This window comes from Orbicella franksi, chromosome 2 (assembly GCF_964199315.1).
Source record: "Orbicella franksi chromosome 2, jaOrbFran1.1, whole genome shotgun sequence".
Lineage (NCBI taxonomy): Eukaryota > Metazoa > Cnidaria > Anthozoa > Scleractinia > Merulinidae > Orbicella > Orbicella franksi.
The window spans coordinates 30,906,588-30,922,623 of record NC_138146.1 but is presented as its reverse complement, the minus strand read 5'-3'; the positions used below and the strand labels follow the sequence as shown (position 1 = coordinate 30,922,623).

The window sequence follows — 16,036 nt, the reverse complement described above, 5'->3', positions numbered from 1 at the left end:
ATTATATAAGATACTTACAACTTAAGTTTGCGAACGTTAAGTCCTTGTTATTTAGGATTATTACGAAGACAATTCTTTGTGAATTGCTATAAAATTCCCGCTGTGTTTCTGACGCTAGCCATTTCCTTAAGAAGCGATGTAGCGAAAGACAAAAAAAGATCTTACCGGGATGAGGAAGGAGCTTAGGGAGAGGCTGTGGGGTATCTGTTTTGAACAATGTTCGACTAAATTATGAAGAATTGATATTTTGCTGGATTGATTCAGTAGGAAACCGAAATAAGGTACATTTGATAAAACAATAGTCACTCATTTGAGGCAGGGTAGATCCCACACTTATTACATGTGTTATTTTTTTATGAGTAATTCATAGCATCTCAAATCTTTGTAGTGCATTGCAATTACTTTTTGTTAGGTATACACGTTATTTCACTGTTGGTTCATGCTAACAGCAATTCAGTCACAAAGCATGAATTGTAAATCGTTTCTTGATTTTTTGCGAGTTTTGTCCAATTTTTTGTAACAGTATCGAATCACGTTTTCATATTTTGTAATCTGTTGATTAACGAAGTCGTTTCTTTTGAATTTACGGTATTTTGTATTTGTACTTTTGTACCTGTTGTTTATCTTCTGAATATATTTGTTTATCAACAGAACAATGCTAGTAAACATGTTCATTTTACACGAAAATGGAAATAGATTGTGCTGTGAATACTGAAAACTGACAAGTATAAAAAGTAAACGGAGGGAATTCTTTAAGTCGCTGTTGTTCATGTATTTAAACATTGCGTGACGTTCTACTTTGATCGTCACGTAATGAAATACATACTGTGATTGTGTGACGAAGGTAGTGTAGGCTAAATAATGCACTTCCAATATTTTAATGAATTGCGGTAGCCTGATCTGTAATTAATTTAGGTTCTGAATTTCTCGCTAAGAAGTGAATGGTGAACACTGACTTGCGATAGGTATTAATTTCTCCAAAAATGTCAGTACAAATTTAAGCTTGCTGGTTATAAGGCTTAGGGAACTGATCACCAAAATTATTTACGTATATAAAATATTCGTAGTCTTCATTACAATAACGAAGCGCGCAAAGGCTAAAATTAGGATGCAAATTATTGGAATCCCGCGAGAGTCAGACGACATTAGCATGTTCTGAGAGAAATAGGAGGAAAATGAACGCTAAATGTTCGTTTTAAAAATTGTTTAAGGAACACTTGCTTATGCGCTTAAAAAAGCGTCAAATCTTCCACCATTCCGTTTTGTTGTCTGAGTTTGTCTGAGTTATGACGTCACTCGCGCGCTTCGCTATTCGGACAAAATATAGGGAGACGCGTAAAGGAGAATTTGTAGCTTATCATCAGAACTTTGACGGTGAGAGAGACAGCTTGCAGTGTATGTTTAACTGTAGGGTATTTAATGATCATTTACCGGTATTGAAAATAAATGTATTTTTATAGTAGTGAAGTTGTTTATCGCTTGTACTGCTTTGATAATACTCCGTCAGTTGGGCACGTTTCTTTCTCGAGTGTGGCGAAAGAACGCGACATACAGATGGGTACAGAGTGAGTAAGCGTTTGCACCAGCCTATTGTATCAGTTAATCTTACAACGATGTATACAGTGCAGGAAAACAAGAAACGGCAAGATAACAGCTACAATAACCTGACCACCCACTACAACTCGTAAGCGCAATTCACGAGTTGAAAACAAATATGGCCGCCTTGACACCGTTGACATTCTCAGCTCTTGCTACGGGGCTTGGCTGCTTGGCGTTGGATTTTTAGAATGTTTTTCCAGTTTTTGTTTGTTTCTTTGTTCTTCTCTGATAAAGAAAACGCCTTAAAGTGCTTAAGGTGCATACTTGATGCTACTAACTGCATTTAGCGTCTGGTTTAAGGGGACGACGTAAACCTAATCGAGAAAACGGAAAGATTTTCTTTCCTGGTACGAGCCGTGGATTCCCAGCTTACACGTAGCGTGTGAGCGAGCTCTTTTTGCGGTTCTAAGTTGGCAGCTAAAAGAGCTGTCAACTAAACACGTGCTGCGACGAAGGGAGACTTTGCTCTTGCTAGCCTGCAGTGCAGACGTTATTTTAGCACGGATCGCTCTGATAAACCAAGTTCTCAATACCGCCATCTTGGATTGTAACTGGATGCTTGACCGCTAGAGGGTTTTCCGCCTCACGCGTTTTTCCTCACCCCAACCCTCCTCAGTTACCAAATCCAAGGTGGCGGCCTAATACGAACTGAAAATGAGCACCTTCGCCCTACACTCAAGGCGATGCTCTTGCTGGAAAACGTTGCCTTTCCGAGCGCAAGCATTTCTAGCAACCAGTGTCCTCGCGTCTCTTCTGACGACAATAATATAGTTGCCATGCGCGATCGAATTGGAATTGGAACACTTCTGAGTTCAAATGTTCAGCACTTTTTTTGCAGCACTGTGAAAACTTGGATTACTTTGTGGTTTATACAATTGGATTAAAAAGTCCACTTGGAAGTGTTTTTTTTATATATATAAACCGTACAAGCGGTGTTTTTTAATTCCATTCTGGGGATTCCCATTTCAAAGCTGGAATTCAACAGATACAGGAAGCTGACTTTTATTAAGGTCTGATGTACAACGGTAGTTTGAAAAGCGCGCGATTTTGACGCGTAACAGCATTTAAGTTTATTCAGTGCCAGTGTCTTTCATCTTAGCTCGTAATATGTAAGCTTAGTGTATATACTGATGAAAGCGCACAAAAACAGGCTTCACTCCTCCAGAAGAACTTCAAATTTGTAAAGGGAAGCCGTAATTATTACTATTATTATTTTCAGTGGCAAAACGGAAGAGTCTTGAGCGCAAAATGTAATAGTTGGGATAAAAGTTCACTTTTAAGGTCGTCCTCTGAAAGTGAAAAGTTTAAAGGAGCTACATCACGGTTTGCGCTTGAGAAGTTAAGCCTAAATTTTTCGTCGTTTGCGATCCTAGTTAATCTTCTCCATCCTTAGCCATCCTTGTTCCTTTATGGTTTATTATTTTTCTCTTTGGTGTTTTCTATCTTAGTAAACTACTATTTTCAAGTTTCCCTCAATTCAAAGGTAATTTTGTACACGGCCAAAATACCGTGACTGAGCTCCTTTAAAGTCCGTCTTTAACCGTATGACGCTAAAATGTCAGTAGATTGTTCCTACGATTATCAGTTGAGTAAGGCATGAGGGAAGTTTGGTTACGAAGTTTTGGCCTTAAAATTATTGTGTTGTCACGGGCAACTTACCTCGTTTCCGTTGGTAACAATATCATCAGCCGTTGGTCGCCTGTCGCGTCGCCTACAATTTCGCGCGCTTTGCTGCCAATGACGTCAAAGACCGACAAGTTGCCAATGGATACGGAGCCAGTTGCTAGTGACAACAGTACGCGTTTTACGCTAAAACTTGGTGACCAAACTTTCGTCCCGCCTTACTAAACTGATAATCGTAGTCCATACGCTTGCATATTGGTAGCCAAGAACGTTTTTTGAAGAAATAACTTATTAAGTCATTGTTGAGTATAATGCCATTATAAATATGAAACTTTAAGGTAAAAAGCTGTTAAAATTATGAGTCTTAACGTTTTCGATCTGTTTGATCATCATCAGAGATTACTCTGATGATCAAACAGATCGAAAACGTTAAGAGTCATAATTTTAACAGCTTTTTACCTTAAAGTTTTATATTTTACTTTTATCGGCGAAATGTATATAATGCCATTATAATGGTAAGTATTTTGCACACACCGTGCAATGACTGAACGACTCCGTAATTTTCACGTTGGATGAGCACTCCCGTGTTGCAGTTGTCATGACAACAACACTCTAACTGACATCGCTTCGTGACACCATGATGTTCCACGTTGCACAACACTGCGTCACAGTGGCTAAGCAGCCCACACTCCTTCGAATAAGTCGTCTCGGTCTTTCCGTTTTCTGTTTTAATAATAACTTTTGTCTGGCAAACCCAGCTTGGATCATCGTGACAGAATCTTGATACCAGGTTGTCTTCGCAGTCTGCCCATGACGTATTCGCGAAGCAACCCCAACAGTCGAGACCCAGAGCTGTGGAAAAACAAACAATTATAGATACAAAGAATACAAAGAATTGGAACATAATATCATTACCCAAACAAGTTGATATCAAATATTATCACCCAAACAAGTCGATATAATTAAAAGCGTGTCAGCTTTTATCAGTTTTATAGACTCACATTTGTTTGTCAAATGTTTGAATATCAATAGTTCGCCGGTCCTCGTCGTTTGTGAAAATGTTTGAGTGACAATTCGTAAAGGATCGAAGCTACTGCTTACTTCCAGAAGGGATCATTTCAGTGAGACTCCTGTCATTAAAAGCACAAGCACCGTAGACTGAATAGTTTAGTACGATATCCGCGCGTTGCTTGATATTGTAGTTTCTACTCAGTATCAGACAAGATATCCTGAAAAGATTAAATGTTAATTTTAAAATTTTGGGAATTTCTAACTTTTGGCGATGGCAGAAATGTGGAGAACCGTGGGAAAACCCCTAAATACAGAACTAGAGGCAGCTGACTAGAAGATTCATTTCACATCTGCGTTCAATGGGAAGTGGTTGTACTGACCAACGTCCATATCCCAGGCTCGAACTAGAGACATAAATCGTCTTGCGACCTTTAAATCTACGGCGAAGAAGTCTTAATTCAACAAACATTGATCTAAACTTTGAAACACGGACAGTCTCTAGTAAAATGGCGTCAACAGTAAATATGGCATATCGACAGCAAACAGAAAATACATGAACATGCATGTAAACACATACCCGGGGCACATACCTTGAGGCAAAAGCGATATAAAAGCAAGCCTGAATAACATTCCTGCCATCAGGTTATCACAGAGTAGTTGAAATTCAACTAGTTTGAATATTACGGAGTAAGAGACTTAAAGTTTTCCGCGAAGCAACCCTCGCTTCACTCAAACCACTTTCGAAATATGAGAAGTAACACTGCTTTTGAAAAACGTGTTGACCTTGCTCGGGCTGTGACTGTCACATAGAGTATATACAAACAACCCAAAGGTCGAAATCTTGATTTCAAAACCTTTCGTGACACAAATAATTCGGCATTGGGAGGTTTGACGTTATTCTTTGTTCATTTATTGTCTTTATTTCTCGACTCCAAATAAGTTTTTCGCAAAGTTTGCGTGACATCTTGAATTGTTTTACCTTGAGCTTGAGATCACATGACATCTCAAAATTGCTATCTGTTTGTGGCACAACCGTCGAATGCACGTGTGACCGACGACCTCAGTTTTCACTTGGAATCCAGACCTACTTTATGTGTCTTTTTATAAAATAACTGAGCTAGTTTAGATAAGAAAATGTAATACGGTTGTGACGTTTTAGATTCGCGCATATTTTTGAGAAAATTTATAAAGCATTGCACTTTTTCCGTGTCTAAATACTCGGGGGGCTGGGAGATTTCTCGGAAGTTATGCAAACCGACTTCGTCTCGGGTTTACATAACTGTCTCGAATTCTCCCAACCGTCCTCGTGGTTTGAGGAAGCTATGTAAACACGGAAAAAGTGCTCTGTAGTTTAAATTGTGTCGAATTATTTGTTGACTGGTCCCTCGGGAGACCGGTTAAGTTTGTTTCACTTGAATCTCGGTGTTTCTCTCGAGTCCCGACTGCAGGAAAACACTAAGATTCTCGTGATAATCACGTCTCCATTCCAGATACTGACCAGCAAGATCGAAGGCTCCGACGACGCCTTTGTTTTGATCTCGCAGTGGAGGGGAAAGGGGGTAGTGCTGCGCCCATCACTGGGTTTTTGAGGTAGTACTGATTGTTCTCCTGCATGGCCTTGTTGGACCAAGTTGTATGAATGAATGAATTCCCGCTTCAGAAAGAATATCCTGGTATTTAAATAACACCCCGCTAATCTTTAGGATTTGAAAACGCCAATTTAAACGATTGGAATTTTGAGTCGGGGAGGTAAGCGAACCGATGGTAAAGTTCTCTTTGGAAAGACAACGACGAAAAGCACGAAACAGGCTTTGGAGTTTGCGGCTTGCATAGAAATCCATGGACAGCTAGAAGTGAGGGTCACGGTGGGCTCCAGTGGGGAAAGTTATCATAGAAGCTGACTTTTGGAGACTGAGATTTGGAGGTGTGTTTCGAGTGGATTGGGGCACTATTATTTTCGAAAGGTTATTGTTTTGATATTTTCGGGCGATTGGCGCCTTTTTTCCAGTAGCTTCACTGTATTTGTCTTAAAAAAAGGCTGCAAGAAAACAGTGAGGCTAGCTATGAGAAACTAAGCCACAAAAAAGTCAGAAAACAGATTGTTACGTGTACATGACTTTATTTCATCTCCAAAGAACACTTGATAAATGAAAAGAATCAGCAGAGGCGAGATAATGATCAAGTGAAGCCACTGATCTCACACCAATGCGAGGCTCAGATGTCGAAAAACCTGAAAATAATGAAAGAAATGCCATGTTAAAAGCCATTCATGATGGTGCGGTTATTAATACTTTATACTGGAAAAACGAAAGTGAGGGAAAATAAGCTTGATTTTATTGCACGGGAAGTCAAAACCATCTTATTTAATTGCGCAAATATATTAATCATTTCTAATCTATCTTAAATAAATACTTTGCCAAATTTTCATTATTCCAGTAAGTTCAGTCAATGCAGATCCTCTCATTGTTTACTTTCGTCAGCCACAATCTTGCGGATAGTTTATCAGTAAAACTGCCTCAGTCATTGAAGATGTCTTATTCCAACTTACCTAGCGCTCGCACTTGTACTTGACAAGAAGATACTTAACGATTCCCTTACATGGATCCCCAAACACCTTGTTGCTTGCATGTAGCGCACAACTGGCTTTCTTGTGGCACGTGCTCTTCACGACAGCAAGTGATTTAGCAGCACGACAGTTGGTGGAACGAATTGGAGACTTTGTACAGGCGCGTTTATTCAGTCGGCCATAGTTCGCTTGCACGATGTTAATCTTCTCCCCTTTCTTGCAGGTTATATTGGCTTTCTTGTGTTCACAGATGACAATAGACCTCGGCTTCTCTGAAATAGAAAACCACAAACAGGTCAAAATTGGCCCCCTCTGCAGATCCCCCGCTTCCTTTTGTCACGATTTCTCCCTGAATTGTACGACACGAGGTCCAATTACTAATTAATCGTATCTATAGCAAATTTCGAAATTAAAAATGTCTTTTGAGAAATTCTTTTGAGCGAACACGTCTGTAGCGCTTTTCATACGAAAACTGTAGGAAACATTGCGAAGGAAGCCAATTACAAAAAGTTCAAATTCAGGATATCTGTAATTGGACATCCACGTGATCGCGCGCCGATTACGTGACAAATAAGCGCGCGGAGAACCAATCACGATCGAGAATTTTGTTACAGTTACGATTAAAGCAATAATCCGAAGATATAGTTTTATTCGTCCGAGATCTATAAAATTAATAACCAGACGTACTTCAGTGTTTTGCAGTAGCTCCACATTATTGCCGAGTTGACATAGCCTCCCCATTCTTTCTCTTCGACGCACACCAACTCCACTAATCACGATATGGAAAACTTATTTTCAGACCGAGAAGCTTCGGGCTATTTTAGCCTGTCATTTAAGGCGTACCAAGCTAAATCAAAGGTTATAAGCTTTACAGGGATATGTTTACCGTGTGGGACTGGCAGTCACTCGTGAATTCCACAAAAGAAGTCCTACTCTCACGGAATCTTTTTTGTCTCTTACCCGACTTGTTTACGCACATGAAAACAAGAAAATTGTAATGACAAAGTAAAACTTCAAACCTTCATTCGCGACTTTTCGAATCATCTTTGTTATGCCATCCAATTTGCGGTCCATTTTGCCCAAGCGATGCAATAACACTGCATTAGCTGACAGAAACAAAAGAGAAACAAATTGATGTTAGTTTTTATTTTATACTCGTTTTTCACAAAATAAGCCGGCTTACCTTTTTTCATACGCTTGGCGGCAGACTCCAAGGAACTGATTCTACTGTGTGTAAAGCGAAGAGTTAAGTCGACCGAACTTACGATCGACAAAACTTGGCTAAGGTTCTTGTTCTGGCTGGGGCAAACTGTTTTCAGTTTGTTAGTAATTTGCTTCACGACAAATTTTCCTCTCTGGACTTTTCTGGCTGCGTTGGAAGAAAAAGGTTGCAAGAGAGCCAGTGCAGTAACGAGAAGAACCCAGATTAATTTCATGACGGATTTACTGCTGGAAGTAATCTCGTTTCTCAGTTTCACGCTCGCGAAATGAACTACTATTAATTTGTCGGGGAAATTGTGAGGAGGAATAGTTCCTAGTATTGGATCGTGCCGTTTTTTCATGTTGGTTGTCAACTGTCTATTTACATGATATGACATTTAGAGAGTTTTGGTTAAAGCACAAAAGAACAGTCTGTACAGATTTGTTTGATTTTCGAATGTCATCCTTTGAGCTCATCCTTTGTGAATTATTTTCACTGTAGAGAACAAGTATAATGAGTCCAAGCTAGTAACGGTCTTAAGGGGAGAACAGTTTCCGACATGTCAGCTTGGAATGCTGATTTTACATTCAGGTCTAGTTGAAATACATATTCCTTGTAAGTGTTATGTTCCGTGACACCAAAGGAAGTCCTTGAAGTCGTTGAATATGCGTGGTTTAGTTTCGAAAGTTTAGACACAGGGTAAATATTTACTGAATGACACCCTATCAACGGCATGGACGATTAAGATGCCACTCTAAATATTGCGTTGCACTAAGATAATTCAAATTTCTCAACATGGAGTGACCTCTAAACGCGAGGGCATAAAAACTGAATTCAAGACAGCAAACAAAACAGCGGCCCGTCCATAGCGGAGCCCTTGACAAGACATCTACAGTAATTTCTTATTCCAATATATGGCAACTTGACGTAGTGTTCACTGCCATTTAATAATTATTAAATTAATTCAATGTCATGATTCATCTTGCTTCAGTTTCAGTTCATTCGTGCTCTCTGTGTGGAGTATTTCCATTTTCCAGTGAGTATTTAAAAGAACAATAATCCAACTATTAGTGCCTACGGAACCTAAACAAACTGAACTCCGTCCAGTGGAAACTTCCGTCCCGTTCCTGTGTTCCTGTTCTGTTTGTCTCTTGTGCGTGCTGTGGTCTTTTGATGCACACAAGAAGAAAACGAGCTACCTGCTTCAACACTACTTTAGCAAACAAAACAGATTTTAGGCAAACAAGCGTGCTTACAATGTACTTGGGCTCAATAACCTCATGTACAACATACTTTTCCACGCTTTTGATGAATGGTTCTAAATGAAAAATGGTCAGTATAAATTGTATAGTTAAAAACCTTTTTCATAGTCTGTGACTTGCCGCTTTAGAAATACTTAACAAAAAGACTGAGATGTCATAAAATAAGAGCATTTATTTGACGCTACTGTTCAGGTATTGTACAAACATATTCGCAATTTTCTTTGTATCTTCTACAGGGTGCATTTTGGTGTAAGTAATAAACTGCCGACGTATTCTTCTCAATTCCGCCATGTTAACAGTTCTATTCAGGACAACGTAGAGCAAAAATCGTCAAGGAAAACAAATAAAGACATAAATTTACGTCGCATAGAAATGCCGCGGAAAAAACGGCACAGAGATTCTCAGCCTCTCAGGGGAGAGAGGGCGAGGATAATGAGGGAGTGGTCCTTGGAGCACACAATGCTTTCCCTCCAGGCATTATAAATTGTCAGGTGTTTCAAAAGGATATTCTTTCGGACGTCCCTGGAACTGTTACATGATCACCAGGTACAAATGTACGTTGAGAATTCAACAATGCCTGCGAGAATAAAAGTATTTCCTCGATATACAATGAACGATGTATTGGATGAAATAATTCACTGCCCTTATCTTGATATATAACTTCACTAGAGCTTCTCATGTGGAGCTGAATATACATGTACTTTTGTAGAGCAACATTAACGTTTTTACAGAAATTGAAGGTTTCTTCTGCAGCAACAAACTTTTGCCGCCTGAACACTAACTACAGTACCTTGGGTTCTGGGGAAGGCACAAATGGCCTGTTCACACCAGTTCTTTTTAAATTCAGCAAGTGTGTGAGTGAAGTAAGCACTAAACCAAAGAACAAGCAGAGTAGGAACAAAAAACCTCACTCACGTCCCTCTTGAGCCGGTTTTTATTAAGTTAGAGCAGGTATGTGAATAGACTGCTTGTTGCAATGCTTGGCAGTGGTACATGTCTTTGAGAATTCAAGCTGAGAGTTACTCACCGTGACTATCTCTTGTGTCATTTTATCAAGTTCATATAAGAAGTTTGTTGCAGACAATGGTTGCTTATCAGACGAAACAAAAATAACATATTAATTAAATACAAGCAAATGAAAGCAGAACAAAAATGATGATTCAATGTGGCAACAAACTAACGCCATCTACTAGGCTCAATGCACAATTTCCCTTGAACAAATCATGCACTAAGAAATAAATGTGTACACGCATGATTGTACAACAAATGTCAAATATGTCTGCAGCATACACTGCAAATTCTTACCGGTTGGGTAGCCTGATTTGGTGGAGGCGGTATTCTGTTAATCAGTGAATCATATATAGAGTCGAAAGGAAGGTTGTCGCCCACCTAAGTAATTAAAGAAATAAAATATATCACCAGCAAATGAATTTGAATTAACCCTTTTAAACCCACTGTTCTCACAAACTTCCATTCATGTTTCTATTAAACAATTAGATAACGAGCTTGAGATTTCTATTGCAAAATAGTTGATGAGGGCACAGCCCAAACCAACTATCACACATAGAAATCGAGAGCAAATAATCTGCATGTAATTATTTTAGTATAAATCTACTATTCATTCAAAACTAAATCCTTTTCATAGACACCTCGAAAACACAAAGGAAACAACCGTCATTTTGTTAACAAGCGAACACTACTTCAGTAATCACTATCTACAACAAAATAGATGGAACGGCATTTGTGATAGAATGCTAGTAGATTTTATACTAAAACTTGACAAAAACATGGAAACATTTTAATAATAATTATACCTTCTACTCGTAAGAACATACATATAGCTTAACAAGTAGAGGTATCAATTTTGTAAATTCTTGCATGCATAAAATCTTACTTATTTAGAATACCTGAATAACAAACAGAGGGGAATCCCATCTGTTTCTTGACTCTGGAGGCTCAAATCTCATCACCAATGCATCTAATCTAAATGCAATGACCAACAGCTTGCTTTTGATTTGATGGCACAGAATTGACGATACGTGACAGTGTAGCAGATCAAATTTTTGAAGTACTTACATGTCATCATTATATCTTTTCTCTCTTGTTCTGTTCCACTCTCTGCATGTTTCTTTTGGAGTGTCACAATGAACCTGAAATAGTAAAACAAATCATCAAATGCAATATTTCACTGCAGCATGCCTGGGAATCTTTGTTAAACATGTATGACATCATGCTTGCCAAAAACTTTGCCAGACAATAACAAACAGACAATAATCAGAGACTATGTCGACCTCTATAAAGAGCTACACTGTACATCATGAGTATAGTATATCTTTTGCCGTACTTTATACAATTTACAGTCAAACCAGATGTTCTTTTCTATCTAATTTGAGAATGCCGCAATGTACATGTAGTGTGTTCTATGGCCTGTTCCAAATGCCGCTCCATTCATGCGCCGAACCTAACTGATGAGTTAAGTACGGCAGAAGAGCGGCATTTGAATCATTTTGGTTCAGCAGGTTACGTTTGGTGCGGGAAACAACATTTAAGTCAGTAGGGTCTGTTGCACTATGTGAAATTGGAGCGGCAGCTGATTCATACGGCGTACTCCTCATGTGTCGAACCTAATGCATAAATTACTTTAATGTACTTTTTATATAACGGGACTCATGATTGGCTTAAAATTGAGTGACGTGACCAGTCATGCATGAAGCTCAAAGTCCTCGCAAAAAATAAAGACAACACAAAATATGCCTTCGACCGCAAATTCAGTTTTTGCTTCTTCTTCGTGATAATAGCCCAGCTTATGAGATTTTCCTTGAGCAAGTCGAATTAACTGGAAGAAAACCTGTCTAAATACAAACGCTGAACCTCGCGTTTGAATTTGCTTCCCTAAATATTGCTATAACAGCGAAATGTTAGTCACAGCTTTTCTATTTGGACAGAGTTCTTGAATATTCAGAACGCATATTTTCTCGTTGAAAATTGTTACCACTGGCTTCCCAAATTAAGTTCGACCCAAGTACGCTGTCTGAACCAGCCATCACTCCAAAGTCGCTCTAAAGTCGAACTTAATCAAGTTTGGTTTGGCAAATAAGTGGAGCGGTGTTTGGACTGGGCCTAATACTGATTGGCAGTTTCTTGAAGCAACATGCAAATTCAAATTTACTTGTGAATGAAACCGTTTTTTGGTAAGTTTTTCTGAATGTGAAACTCATACAAAAACACATAGAAATTATAAAATTTCCAGTTTTATACATAAGCTCCCAATTTGGAATCCACAGGGTTAAAAATTATGTCCGTCTGGATTTCGTGAATTCTTACATAATTTTTTCCTTCCATATTTTTATAAGAGAAGAGTTTGATTTTACTTCCTTACTTACAATGCAATGTGTGGTCTTATGTGCCTTTGCAACACAGTATAACTCATATCTATATCCTAGAAAAGACAACACATTGTGTTATTGACATCAAGAGCAGCCTGATTTCTGCAAGAAGAATACTTATTATTTTGCTGGGAAACTGGCACCTCCATGTGAGAGGGTTCAGACCCACATACATTGTATATGGATGTTCATTAAGGAACAAAGTGATCTTTAAATAATATAAGAACAGACTAATCAAACTATACACACTTTCAATCACCTTTTATATAGTTGAGAGAGTCTAGAATAACTATGTCATCTCTTGAAATAAGCCTAAAAAAAAAAAAAACGATATCATTGCTAAGCATTATGCATGAGGCCATGAAAGCCAATAAATGGAATCAAACAGAAAGGACAAATTTAAAAGTCAAAATTAGGAAGTTACCATAGTATTTTCTGTTTAGTTTGTCACTTTTACAAGGAAACAGTATACAAAAATGTTAAAATGTAGCATCAAAGAGGTCACTGACTTGCCAGTGGGCAAGTCAATTACAGGCCAATAGCTACCTTTCCACAGCAGATTTCAACAGACCTCTTGCCTCCTTCTCATTTGAGGAAGCTGAAATAAAACAGCACCTTTAATTAATAACAATTTTAAAATATTAGCACAATTTGGAGACGGTTATAATTATTTCTGACTTGTTCCTGGTGCTTTGATTTATCAGAGGACAACCATAGAGGCAATGTTCTTATTATATCAAATAATTTTTACTATCTGTATCAGGTATGAGAGTTAAGCAGGGTAGTAGAGAAGTTGTTCATATACATGTACTATATAAAGATGCAAATAAGTAATATGTCGTTATGCAAATTATTGCCCTTGTCGACAATGTCACGTAATATCAACTTTCAAATTTTTCCCTTAAACAAAAAACACCTCCATCGATCAAGTTATCATGGCAATTTAGTAATCTCTTTAGAAATATGCAGTGCAAACTCGTGAAAATATGGAGCCCAAAACTTTCCAACATTTTACCAAAAATGTGTGCCTGGGGGTTAGCACTTGCCCCCTGACACACATCTCTTTATAAAATTGGCAAGTTTGGAGTCCCATATTTTTATGAGTTTGTGAGAGCTTCTTGGGAAACTTTGCATATTTCCTAAATTTGACATTGATAAATCAAGCAGTGAGGCTTACTTTTTGTTCGCTGTGTCTATAGGTTTTAGGCATATGGACAGTATTTTAAAATACTCCGTGTCCAGCACTCAGAAAATTTTCATTTTGCATTGTGTTCCAATTACCATTATTGAGAACTAACCGTAAACAGGCTAACTGGTGCACCACTCAGGCTAACTGTGCAGGAGTGCCATCGTCCAGCTATTCAATGCTATAAACCAGACAGGAAGTATTTTAAATGAAGTGCAAATTGTACCCTGTAACCAGTTAGCCTGAAAAGCGCTCTGGTTAGCTGGAATGGCGCACCAGCTCTCACAATTCAGAGGGGCTCTCGGGTCTTCCATCTTGTTATTGAGACTCCCAAACACAAGTGCCATTTACTTGTAACATTAGAGAGTCTAGTTCATTAAACAAATTTAAACACCTTCTCTACCATAATTTTTAAACACGGCATTCATTAGGCTCGATTTCCACCGCTTTTTCGAGTCCAGTCTACGTTCCTCCCCGAGAGACGGCTGGACGCGTGAGCGGCAAAGCATGTCTGTGACGTAAATTCATAATTTAATTCTTGCGGCGCTTAAGGTGGCCTAAAATGTCATCTGATGACAATCATAGGCAGGCCCACATGACGCCTGAGGCTCGTAAAATTTGTGGCATTTTTGCCACTTCTTTCAATTTTGGCCCTCCAACCTATTTTGTTTCACATTATTGTTGCGGAAGGGCATTACATGCTGTGTTCTATAGAGGAGTTTTTTCTTTAAAAAAAGTAGAGCAGAGCTGTTTGACTATGGTGTAGCAACTGTCATGTCAAAGGTCAAACATATGTTTTAGGGTGTGCATGTTTTTGTTTTGCTAGTTCCGTTTGCTTTTGGCTACCACTTAAAAATTTAATTTTGTATCGCTTCGCCAGAGACTGGTGTCACTTCCCTTCAAGAAGACTACCGTACACATCAATTTGATTGAATGTTTTGTTTCTTGAGATTGATGTTTGCGTTTATCCCTCTCTTTATTGACTTTGTTTGTTATCTGACATTCTGGCACCACATGATTCAATCTAGATTCTAACGTATAAGTCTGTTGATTATTTGGCGTGTTGTATATGCTCCTAAGGTTTAGATCAGGCAAGATTTCAGCAGTTGACGGTATTTGGTTAAATGTCGCACTAATGCGATCGCACTTCATATCGCACAACTTCTTTGCTACTGCGAGAAAGCTAATTTATGCAGCCTGCTCGATTCAGGCAGGCAGATTTCTTATTGGTTGAAATTAACAATGCCAAGTCCATGAGTCCAGCCCTGAGTTCAGGGGAGGAGCGCGGGCTCCTTTCCTGAACAGTGGCTGGTAATCAAGCCTAGGCATTCATGGAAACCAGGATTTTTCTTAAGTGGCATATTAATGCAAGTTAATATAGTGTTAGGATTTGGATTTTTAGTCATTATTATGTTATTTTTCTACCTGATGTTTTTACTGTGTATAAATAATGATTAAAGAAAGATTTAAGACTAAAACTAAAAGAACTTAAAGCCTACACATGCAATTAGCTGTTATATTTGTTGATGGTTCATTCAATTTCTATTGGCTAATAATTTGACACATTAAGCTAGCGAGTTGTTAAAATCTTGACACCTTGGGATGGGCTGTATTAAGAAAACAATAGCGTCCGTGCAGGCTCTCATTCATTCTCCCAAAGCCGACGGCTTTGCTCGTGCTGCCAACAATGACAGCCTTCTCGTAGGTTAGTTCGCCTGTTTACTGTTAGTTCTCAATAATTGTAATGGTAACGGAATAAATACATAGTCGTAATACGGGACATCCAGCTAGGCGTAATACGGGACATCCAGTTTTTGGCTTGAATGATACAGTCAGAAAAGCGTGACATCGTTTAAGTGGTCCATTTAGTCATTTCTTGAGCAGATGGCCTTCACTTTTGTCTACATTGTAATTAAATAAGTTAAAATTACCTGCATAAACCACGTTTCTTTCCAAACCTATGCTCTCATCACCAGCCATGTGAACGGTCTTTCCCTTGGAATTTTCCAAATAACTTTTTAATTCTTCCGCTCTCTTTGACTTCCCTGAACAAGGGTACCCACACATAAGAACCAGTGGCATCTTATTAGAAACGATTTTGACCTTACAAATTACGGATTATAAAAAGATTTTCCAGGTCACTGGCAATCCACTTTGTCCGCCATATTGGAAATGTTCTGTTTTATATATGGAGATTATGTC

General features: G+C 38.6%; 3 protein-coding genes across 3 annotated transcripts; all 3 read right to left on the bottom strand.

The window, feature by feature from the left end:
* Positions 1-1,285: 1,285 nt before the first annotated feature.
* Positions 1,286-5,038, bottom strand: LOC145479260 (uncharacterized). Its single transcript, XM_081457575.1, has 2 exons — positions 4,824-5,038; positions 1,286-4,074 (listed from the first exon to the last, which is right to left on the bottom strand). The coding sequence occupies exons 1-2, from the start codon at positions 4,870-4,872 to the stop codon at positions 3,704-3,706; spliced, it is 420 nt and encodes a 139-aa protein (XP_081313701.1). The 5' UTR covers positions 4,873-5,038; the 3' UTR covers positions 1,286-3,703.
* A 1,283-nt stretch (positions 5,039-6,321) lies between these two features.
* Positions 6,322-8,416, bottom strand: LOC145479243 (uncharacterized). Its single transcript, XM_081457553.1, has 4 exons — positions 7,983-8,416; positions 7,819-7,905; positions 6,782-7,071; positions 6,322-6,463 (listed from the first exon to the last, which is right to left on the bottom strand). Exons 1-3 carry the CDS (start codon positions 8,395-8,397, stop codon positions 6,782-6,784), a joined length of 792 nt encoding a protein of 263 aa, XP_081313679.1. The 5' UTR covers positions 8,398-8,416; the 3' UTR covers positions 6,322-6,463.
* Positions 8,417-9,431: 1,015 nt separating this feature from the next.
* Positions 9,432-15,936, bottom strand: LOC145479268 (protein KTI12 homolog). The gene is made up of 10 exons (XM_081457583.1): positions 15,766-15,936; positions 13,195-13,246; positions 12,908-12,960; positions 12,646-12,701; positions 11,339-11,412; positions 11,170-11,245; positions 10,568-10,651; positions 10,290-10,352; positions 9,771-9,839; positions 9,432-9,577 (listed from the first exon to the last, which is right to left on the bottom strand). The coding sequence occupies exons 1-10, from the start codon at positions 15,914-15,916 to the stop codon at positions 9,434-9,436; spliced, it is 822 nt and encodes a 273-aa protein (XP_081313709.1). The 5' UTR covers positions 15,917-15,936; the 3' UTR covers positions 9,432-9,433.
* Positions 15,937-16,036: the final 100 nt, after the last annotated feature.

Excerpts from the sequence above, each read along its gene's own strand:
- LOC145479243 (XM_081457553.1), bottom strand. The coding sequence starts at position 8,397 with ATGTCATATCATGTAAATAGACAGTTGACAACCAACATGAAAAAACGG. Across the intron at positions 7,906-7,982 it reads CGCCAAGCGTATGAAAAAAG|CTAATGCAGTGTTATTGCAT; the intron begins GTAAGCCGGCTT and ends TGTTTCTGTCAG. Across the intron at positions 7,072-7,818 it reads TCGAAAAGTCGCGAATGAAG|AGAAGCCGAGGTCTATTGTC; the intron begins GTTTGAAGTTTT and ends TTTCTATTTCAG.
- LOC145479260 (XM_081457575.1), bottom strand. The coding sequence starts at position 4,872 with ATGGCAGGAATGTTATTCAGGCTTGCTTTTATATCGCTTTTGCCTCAA. Across the intron at positions 4,075-4,823 it reads TATATCGCTTTTGCCTCAAG|CTCTGGGTCTCGACTGTTGG; the intron begins GTATGTGCCCCG and ends GTTTTTCCACAG.
- LOC145479268 (XM_081457583.1), bottom strand. The coding sequence starts at position 15,916 with ATGCCACTGGTTCTTATGTGTGGGTACCCTTGTTCAGGGAAGTCAAAG. Across the intron at positions 12,702-12,907 it reads CTCTCTCAACTATATAAAAG|GATATAGATATGAGTTATAC; the intron begins GTGATTGAAAGT and ends TGTCTTTTCTAG. Across the intron at positions 11,413-12,645 it reads ATAAGACCACACATTGCATT|GTTCATTGTGACACTCCAAA; the intron begins GTAAGTAAGGAA and ends TTACTATTTCAG.